Below are 9,442 nucleotides of genomic sequence, written 5' to 3'. Positions count from 1 at the left end.
GAAAGAGTTTCCTTCATCCAGGCCAGCTCCTGTTCAAGCACCTCCAGGCTGGGCACATCCTGCTGGAGGCTGGGGAAAGGGACGAGGTGGAATCACTTCTGCTCCCAGGGAACCTCCCTTGAGGACAGAGGGGCAGCCTTGCCTCTTGCTTCCCTCCGTGCCTTTCATAAACTCATCAGTGACACAAAGTGAGGGCTAACGAGGCCATTTTTGGTGGGGAGGCCAGGCTTGACTTGGACACCCTCTGGCACAGTACCCAGGGTGATGGGCAGAGGCTACAGTGCAGACTCAGCCCTTCCCTCCATCCCCTAAATTCACCCAACCACCCACCAAGCCCCCCAGCACTCACTCCCAAAGCACCTCACTAACCCCCAGGCAACGGGAATTTTTTGGACTCTCCCAGGCCATGTACCCTCTCAGCAACCTCCCAAGTTTCAATTCCAAGAAGAGAGGCAGTTAATCATTACCCTAAATTGGCTGCACAGAAGGTGCAGGCTTGGGTAAAGTCTGCCTGCAGCGGGGCAAGTGCTGAGGAAAGCCCTGGGTCCTGCTGCTGCTGCTGCTCAGGGAACAGGTTAATGATTCGCTTGCCTTCAGGTTCATTCACCTCCACCACCTCCTGGGGCTGCCCACATCCTCCCCAGACACCCTGGCACTCACCTGGTGTGAACCCAGACCCCCATAAATGGGATGAATTGGTTTGAAGTGGGAATTGGCTGTTTTAATCTAGACAGGGTTTCTAGCATCCCCTCCAACATCAGCTCAGCCTTGCTGCTCAGATCCCCACCACAAGAAGGGCTGGAGTTCAGCTCATTCCAGGGAGGGCTTAAAATACAGACTGGATTTACAGGGAGGAGGAGGTGGATTATTACAGTGGGTGGGAGTCTCTGGCTCAGGTCTGATCCTGCCTGGGTGCTCTATGGACACAAGCCAGAGCTGTCTCTGCTCTAACACAGTAAAAGTCATCCCCAGATTGACAGGAGGGAGATGCCTCCATCCCACCTGCTCCTGGGGGCTTGGCCATGAGTTTGTTCACAGTGGGATTGTGATCCAGAAGTGGCCACACAGCTGGATCCAGCCCCAACACCACCCCCAGCCCTGCTCCCAGAGTCCTGCAGAGGCTTTAGGTGGGAACTCAGCATCTTCCCCCAGGTCCCATATGGGGAAGACTTAGAGATGGGTGGGCAGTGGGTGTCCACGCCAGAGCCTGGCACTTTGGGATCCCTCTGCCTTTACCTGGGGTTGGATACCTTTGGGCTGAGATCCGTCTTCACGAGGGTGAGGTATTTGTGCAGCTTCTGCCAGAGGATGGGCTTGGGGAGGCTCCCGTTGGCGTGGATGGCGTGTACCCGGGCCATCTCCTGAGCCACCAGCCTGGAAGGACACGGACACATGGGTGTGATGTGGCCCTGCAGCAACATTCCTGGAAGGAGAGCTCCTCAAAACCAGCCTTGAGGGGAGGTTCCCTGAAAGCCAGGCTTTAAAACACATCAGCAGAGCTGAAACTCCCCCTCCAGCCCAGCTGCCACAGCCTCTCAAGCATTCCAAGACCTTGTCTGGGCTAAAAGCAGCATTCACCTTTCCAGATAAAAGCTGCTGTTCTCACATCATGCTCTTTATTCACCAAAATCTAAGGCTTTAGAAACACACTGATAAACCTGGTTGCAATTGGGCACATTTGTCCCCCAGCACCATTTGTGCACATCAATGATGGTGGAGCACCAGCTTGGAGCATCAGAGGGGGAGAGCTGGAAACACGGAGCAAACCCCTCATGCCCAGAGACCCACCAGTTCCCCCAGCCCATGGTAGCCCCCCAGACCCACATATCTGAGGACATGGGAGGTCCTTCTCACCTGAAGATGTGGGGGTCCCGCACATGTTGGGGTCCCAGAGCGATGCCCGGCAGGAACTGGTAGCAGAGCCCGTTCTGGAAGGCACAGTAGAGGTCGGGGGCACAGCCATGGGCATGTAGCACCTGGAAATTCCTCAGCTCTGTCTCCCTGTCCACAAACAGCTCTGTCTTCCTGCCGTAGATGCGGACCAGCACAGCGTCTGCCATGTCCTCATCTGTGTAGCAGGCCATGAGCTTGTTGGTGATGCCATCGGTGAACAACTGGATTGGGAAAAGGTGGCAGAGCCCATGTCTGTACATCCCTGCCAGGGCAGCTGGGCACAGGGAAACCCCCACCCCACCAGCAGACCAGGGGGAAAAGAAACAGGGAAAAGGCAACAACAGGCAAAGGGCAAAATAAAGCCCTAAGGAGCCAGGAAAGTGACCGTGGCAGGCGGCACGAGTTTGCAAGACCTCAAGGCTCAGGCGTGACCCGGGGCTCTGCACAGGGCCACAGACACGAGGCCTCAGCTGGTGGTTTGGGTGGAAATCCTGCTTTTTTCTTTTTCTTTTTTTTTCCACCTGGGAGCACAGGAGCAGCTCAGGCCAGACGTGCTGCCTGCACACTTGGCAGCCCAGCGGCTTCGGGAAACGCTCCCGAAAAATCAGCGTAAACCTCCTGGCACCAAACGAGGAATTAAGAAAAACACCAACAACCCAAAAACCAACAGCAAACAAGACGGAGCAAACACCACCAGCCCTCCCGACCCTCCCCATGGGGCCGGGGCACTGATAGGCAGGGATGTCTCTGCTGGGGACGTCGTGTGTCATCGCTCTGATGGCTCCTCACAGATGGACAGAGAGTTTTGTTCTCCCGCTGCCCCGGCTTGGCCGCCCGCCCGTGCACATGCAGGGGCTGCTCTCCCCATCCCGTGCAGATTCCAGTTGCCTCTAGTGCACCAAGGGGTTTGGGGTCTCCATCACCCATGGGAAACCTCTGCTCCATTGTCCCAGACGCAGGAGGGATGCTGAGCCCCATGCAGATGGGCTCCACAGCAGTGGGGTGCTCAGCCTCATATCCCACGCCAGCAGGATGCTCAGCCCCACGTGGCTCCTCCTGCTGCTCCCCAGCAGAGGGATCTCTTTATCCCCTTGGGGTTTGGGGATCCCGAGCAGGTGTGATGCTGGGGGAGCAGGAGGGGGCTGAGGGCACGTGCTGCAGCAGCAGTGGTGCTCGGGGGTGGGACAGCTAATTTTAGACATCCCACTCAGCAACTCCCGCTCCTATATAGGGTGTCTATATATAGGGCTCCCCATGCTGCCTCCTGAGGGAAACTCCAAGCACTGGAATGAGACACCCAGGCTAATGCCCCTGGTTACAGAGCTTGCTGATAGGCAGGGATGTCTCTGCTGGGGACGTCGTGTGTCATCGCTCTGATGGCTCCTCACAGATGGACAGAGAGTTTTGTTCTCCCGCTGCCCCGGCTTGGCCGCCCGCCCGTGCACATGCAGGGGCTGCTCTCCCCATCCCATGCAGATTCCAGTTGCCTCTAGTGCACCAAGGGGTTTGGGGTCTCCATCACCCATGGGAAACCTCTGCTCCATTGTCCCAGACGCAGGAGGGATGCTGAGCCCCATGCAGATGGGCTCCACAGCAGTGGGGTGCTCAGCCTCATATCCCACGCCAGCAGGATGCTCAGCCCCACGTGGCTCCTCCTGCTGCTCCCCAGCAGAGGGATCTCTTTATCCCCTTGGGGTTTGGGGATCCCGAGCAGGTGTGATGCTGGGGGAGCAGGAGGGGGCTGAGGGCACGTGCTGCAGCAGCAGTGGTGCTCGGGGGTGGGACAGCTAATTTTAGACATCCCACTCAGCAACTCCCGCTCCTATATAGGGTGTCTATATATAGGGCTCCCCATGCTGCCTCCTGAGGGAAACTCCAAGCACTGGAATGAGACACCCAGGCTAATGCCCCTGGTTACAGAGCTTGGCTGGGGTGGGATTTGGGGCGAGCGTGGCAAGGAGTGAGATGGCCCCACGTCCCATCCAGCTGCTGTCACTTGGCTGCAGCTGGGCCAGGCTGAAGCTTCTCAAGCAACTGAGCTGCTTTTCCTAGGGCAGATAATCTGTTTCCACCACGGTGCCAACCTGGCTCTCTCCTCATCCTGCCAGGCTGCAGAGGCCAGAAATTCAGCAAGCAAAAGGTCTCATGGCCCAGCCATGGAGCAGGTGCTGCAGCCAGGACAGCTGCTCTCCACTGGCCACAGGTGAACGGCTCCACGTCGGGATGCTCAGCCCTGCCTCACCTGCAAAGTCCTTGCACTGCTTTGTTTTGCTGCTCAGCAGCCTGATCAGCCCTTTCCAGTGGGTTTAACAGGATTACTGAGCCTTATCCCCCACTGAATTCCAGGCCACTCACTTTGGAGACTCACACGTGGTTTGTCAGCAACCTGCACAGACGCACGCAGGGGCTTGCCTGGTTTGGAGCTCCAGCTCCCAAGGAACGAGCACAGCTGCTTGGGCAGATGCCTGGTGTTGTTTCTTGTGGATCCAAAGTGCAGTCAGCAGGGCCACGGCGCTGCTACCAGCCCAAATCCTTCCCTGCTGTGCTTGTGTGACAGCAGGGAGGGAGGAAAGCAAGTGTGACTCCGCACCAGGAGCCTTGTGGCAATCAAATGCAAAGCAAAACCCAAGCCCTGAGTAAAGATGCTGAAGCAAAGCAGCTTCATCTGACCCCCCCCACTGCTGTGCCTGCTGCGAGATCCCTCAGCATTCCCAAAAAACCCCTGCCTTGGCTGCTTCCCTGTGCAGGCACCCCCAGCCTGAGGGGATGGCAGCCCGGGGCTGGACTGGAGCAGGGCTCCTGGTTGTCAAAGTCAGGTTAAAAAAAAAGTCCAACCACGCTGGAGTCTTTGGCTCCTCATCACTGCTGCTCCTCTTATCGCTGGATGAGGGATGGAGGAGTGTGTGCTTCCCTGATAGCCTGGCTGACTCACCGACACCACCTGTGCCTGCTCAGTGCAGAGCTGCTCCTGCCCAGGGCTTAAAGGGTGAGAGCAGCAGCAGCCCTGGAAAGCAGGCACAACAAGGAGAGCAAAGGGGCTGAAAACCCCAGCAAGAAGAAGGCAGGTCGGGGAAGCCGAGCACCCAGACCCTTCTTCCCAGCCTTCCACACCCTGCCCCGAGCACCGGGAGGTTTTCCCGTGGCACCGGCACAGCCCGGTGCAGCCCCCGGGAGCAGCCGGGTGCTGCCGCGGTGCAGCGAGGTGCTGCGGGCCGGGCACGGCTCCAGGGCACGGAGGAAAACCAACAGGAACACTAATGGGAACCAGCTGAGGATCAGCACACCGCTCCAATCCCCTCCCCAGCAGCTCTTGCCACAGCAGCGACGGGAAACGCAACTGGAGGTTAGTTTTTTCCCCCCTTTTCAACTCCTAAGGGTTTTTTTTTTCTTTAATTAAAAACACACGCACGCACACACAAGCTGCTGTTGAACACTGACCCCCTCCGATGCCTGGAGAGAGCCTGGATACCAGAGCACCGGGCTCCTTCTCAAACAGCCACTGCCACCGAGCTTGAGACATTTCCTGCCCCTACAACTATGTGCTCTGAGAACTCCAGCTCCAGCTTCCTGCCTATTGCCATCTGCCCTTTCATATGTATTTTCCTGCAGCTTCTTGTATTTAATTACACTTGGCTATTAATACATTTTTAATGACACTCCAGGCACAGGGGAAGAGGGTGCCTTCAGGGGACAGGCACACACATGTACACAGGTTTAAGTGCACCCAGCTCTGCCACCTCCACACTCTCATGCCCATTGCCTGGTGAGGGCACAGTCACCATCAGCCTTGTGGCTCCATCCCAGACCTGGCACCCCCAGGCAGAGGTGAGGAGGGGGAAAGGACTCCCAGCTTCCAGGACCCATTCTCCCAGCAAAGCTCTGCCAGCTACAGACAGCTCAGCCCTGTCCCATGCAGGAGCCCAGCACTAAAACCCAGATCCCATCCGAACCTGCATCCAGCCCGTGCAACCCGGGAAAGGTGCAAACTCACGAGTAACCCGAGTGAGACCTGCTCCGGGGAGCAGCTACTCCTGTGAGCAAGGGCCCAGCAGCACTGGGTGCAGGCAGGGGTGCAGCACCTGCAGGGGAGACTCCAGGGGGACCAGCAGCCAAAGTACCAGTTCCTAGAAGATCCATTGCAAATGTTTATCTTATATCAAGGGCCAAAATAGTTATTAATACCCAGATATCCACAAAAATGAAGAAATAGAAGAACCAAAACCAGAACTTAGGATGCTCCAATCCTCCTATTTTAACAGGAAACAATTTATGCTTCAGTTGAAGATGCTAGTACAAGCAAACCACAGTACTCTGTAATATTGCACACCGGCTGACATAGTAGGGAGCAGTGTACTCACACTTTTTCCCACACAAGCTAAACCTGGAAACAAGAAATTCATTACTGTTGCTGGCAAACCCATACATTTCTGTGAATGACCTGAACATTATTAGCCACAATTCCTGAAACATCCTTTGCAACTTTGTGTTATGTCCACCTTCAAGTACAGTGGCAAGAACATCATAATCAATAGCTGTGAGCAACCCCACTGCTACAAACCGACTGAGTACAGAGGAAAATTTCCCACATCTTGCTTCTTTCAACTTAAAATAATTTGTCACTGTAGTGTTACAGGATAACAGGATCATTTGCTTTCTTCAATGAGTATCTGCACACAGCACTGTGTTGTTAGTGTAGATAAAGAGCGCAATTATTTTCTCCACATAATTCACAGGTTATGGACATGCCCTTACCCTTATCATTAACATTGAAAACAGATCAAACTGAGCTGGTAAAATGAGTCTCTGTGTTTAAGCCTCAGTTAATAAGAGGGTCCTCAACAAAGCCCTCCTCTCTGAACCCTCCCACTGCATTCACTTGCAAATCACAGTACGGCTGGCGGAGGGGGGCCCCCGCCCCCCCCCCCCCCCCCCCCCTCCCCATCCATTTGAGATCTGGGGTGAAAAAGGTGGGGATACCGCTCATGGGATGCGCCCCGGGATAGAATCGAGAGGATCATTTGGGTCAGAAAAGACCTTTAAGGTCATCAAATCCAACCTTTAACCCAGCTCTGCCAAGCCCAGCACTAAACCATGTCCCTAAAAACATCTCCCCTCTGGACCAGCCTCTCCAGCATCTCACCCCCCTAAAGCACCGACCCCCAGAAGGGATTTACACGTGGGCTGGACAGAGGTTTGATGGTTAGAGCAGCGCTCACCCCTCGGCACAGCCCCCCAACCCGGCTCCAGCCCAGCTTCATTAGCAGAGGAAATAACAACTGCCCAGGGCTGGGAGCACAGAATGCCCAAAGTTTGCAGCTGCGGCTGAAACCGGCTAAATGGACCGTGGAGACTTGGGGGAAAATCATTTAAGGAAAGGGGGAAAAAAAATTAAAAATAACAACAAACCCAACAAAGCAGCCAGTTCTCTTGTGTTGCTAAATATAGAGCGAGCTCTGTCAGTTTTAATAGGATGGTCATAATTGCTCCCGCCGCTTTGCTGGGCTGAGTGTGGCCTAATTGCTCGGCCGTAACGATCCCGGGTGTTAATAGGGGCAGTTGTGGGTGGTGGGGCCGGGCAGGGCTGCAGGAAATTGCCCTGGCGCTGCCGATTAGAGGTGTTAATAGCCTGGCTTAAGGGGCCCGGGAGCTGCACCGCAGCAGCCCAGGCAGTTTTGCCTTCCGGCTGCTCAGACTGTGCTGAACAGGAGCAGGGCTGGATCCACAAAACCCGTCCTATTTTAGGCCAGTCGGAACATTTTCTAGCTGAGGGCTGTGGGCAGAAGTTGTCACAGGGGGTTTAAGTCACCTGGTGCTCTTTCAAGCTCACATCCACTTGAGTCTTCTCCAGACCAAAGCCTCTGCAGTGTAGAGCAGGGTGGAAGAGGCTTAGTTATTTCCAGGTGAGAAGTTTCCTTGCAGTTAGAAGGAAGGTCAGAAGCTTCCCAGCATCTTTGTACAGTCAGAACGTTGGGGAGAGGCTGGGGCTGTGGCTCTAGTACTGACCTGTGTGGTTTTCTCCTTGCCAAGGGTCTCTGGGCCCTCCCTGTCTGCACTGCCACTGCTTCCCAGCCCCTGGGCTCCCCTGAGCTGATGAGCAGCTGCCTGAAGCACCCGGGTGTGCTCAGGAAGTGCTGGGTGAAGGCAAGATGCTCTGACCACTGAGGCCCTTTTCCTCCATCCCCAAGAGCCCTTCCCACTGCTCTTGTTGCCCCTGCATTGGAGGTGACCAGCACTGCAGGAGGTGATGGCAAGAAACCACAAACATTGTTGGATGCCCTGAATTCCCCATTCCTGGAGACCTAGGGCTGTGCAGCCAAAATTCCAGAGGTTTAAATGCTGCACAGCTGCAGCAGAGCCTCCCAGGAGGGACAAACATCCTCTTAGCCACAGGAAGGCTGCTCTGTGGGGTAGGACAGGGGATAAGGTGCTGTGCTGGGAGGGAGAGGTGGCAAGCAGAGGTTGCTGCTTTCCTGGACTGGAGGAGAAACACAGCAGCCTCCACTTCTGTGCTCTTCTGATCATCCCTGCAGCCTGAGAGGCAGCCTGTGCTTTGGGCAGTGCTGGGAATTCACCACCAGCCATTGCTGGTGGCAGAAACGAGGGCAAGGAGCTGCTGCAAGCAATCCCACTCACATGGTGGCTTGTTCCAGGCTCTGCTCCAGCAGCCTGAGTGTTGTGCTCTGCTGTACAGGCACGTTTCCCAGGGCTCTGCTGGGAGTCACAGACCAGAGCTGGTTGAACTGGAGATGAGAGCATGTTGCAAATCTCTTGGCATTGAGGAGCACTTGGATTCGCAGCTGCTGGGCTGTAACTGGAAACACTGCAGCTCTCCAGCAGAACTGGAAATGTCAGCATCTGGCTGGGAGCACTGGTTTGCCCCTCCTGCTGGGCCAGCCAGCATGGGGCTTGTGTTGCTGAGCATCTCCACACACAGCCAGGGCTGAGCCAAGCCTCTGGTCATCGACTGGAGCCAATGTTGGCAATGGAAACAGATCCAGGCACTGAGGCAGCTGGAGCTGCCTGGCTGGAGGGAGAAAGTCAGCCACCTCTCATCAGACCTGCAGGCACCTTCCCCTCCCCAAAAAGCAGCAAAGCAGAAGTCCAGCTGTGTTCCTCTGTCTCCAGTGGTCCTGAGCCCCCTGTGGGAAGGCAGGTTGAGGTATGGGTAGCCCACACAGCAGCTCAGCTCGTGCAGAAGGGGCTGGCTCGTTTGCTGTTTGAAAGGACTGTGACATGCCTACATGGAGATGCTGTAGCACGAGCTGGGAGGGAGCTTCACTCACACGTAACAAGGAAGGACAAACACAGGGGTGGATCCCAGCAGAGGAACACTTGTTGTCCAGTTCTATTAATACAAGTGTCTGATCCCTTCCCTCTGCAAGAATAAGCATCTACTCAGCATCCTGTTGCTCTAAGACTGTTTAATATTGAAGTCACAGAGAGAGGCGTGGGGTTAACACCAGCTAAAACTATCATCAGATGCAGCCTGATTGTTTTTCTCCCATTCAAAGGGTAACACGAACCGAAGCAGCTCATTCCTGCAGCAACT

General features: G+C 55.5%; 1 protein-coding gene across 1 annotated transcript in view; it reads right to left on the bottom strand.

Moving 5' to 3' along the window:
- The window catches only part of ETNK2 (ethanolamine kinase 2), a 10,870-nt gene extending 6,995 nt beyond the window's left edge, over positions 1–3,875 (bottom strand). The window contains exons 1-4 of the mRNA XM_010008313.1: positions 3,812–3,875; positions 1,855–2,122; positions 1,237–1,374; positions 1–69 (exon numbers count right to left, since the gene is read on the bottom strand). Of these exons, the coding sequence (XP_010006615.1) occupies positions 1–69; positions 1,237–1,374; positions 1,855–2,122; positions 3,812–3,875 (539 nt within the window). The remainder of the gene's footprint in view (positions 70–1,236; positions 1,375–1,854; positions 2,123–3,811) is intronic.
- Between the last annotated feature and the right edge of the window lie 5,567 nt (positions 3,876–9,442).

Source organism: Chaetura pelagica, unplaced genomic scaffold (genome assembly GCF_000747805.2).
Source record: "Chaetura pelagica isolate M959 unplaced genomic scaffold, ChaPel_1.0 scaffold152, whole genome shotgun sequence".
In the NCBI taxonomy this organism is placed as follows: Eukaryota; Metazoa; Chordata; class Aves; order Apodiformes; family Apodidae; genus Chaetura; species Chaetura pelagica.
Note: the sequence above shows the minus strand (reverse complement) of the source record. Positions and strands in the feature narration are given on the sequence as shown.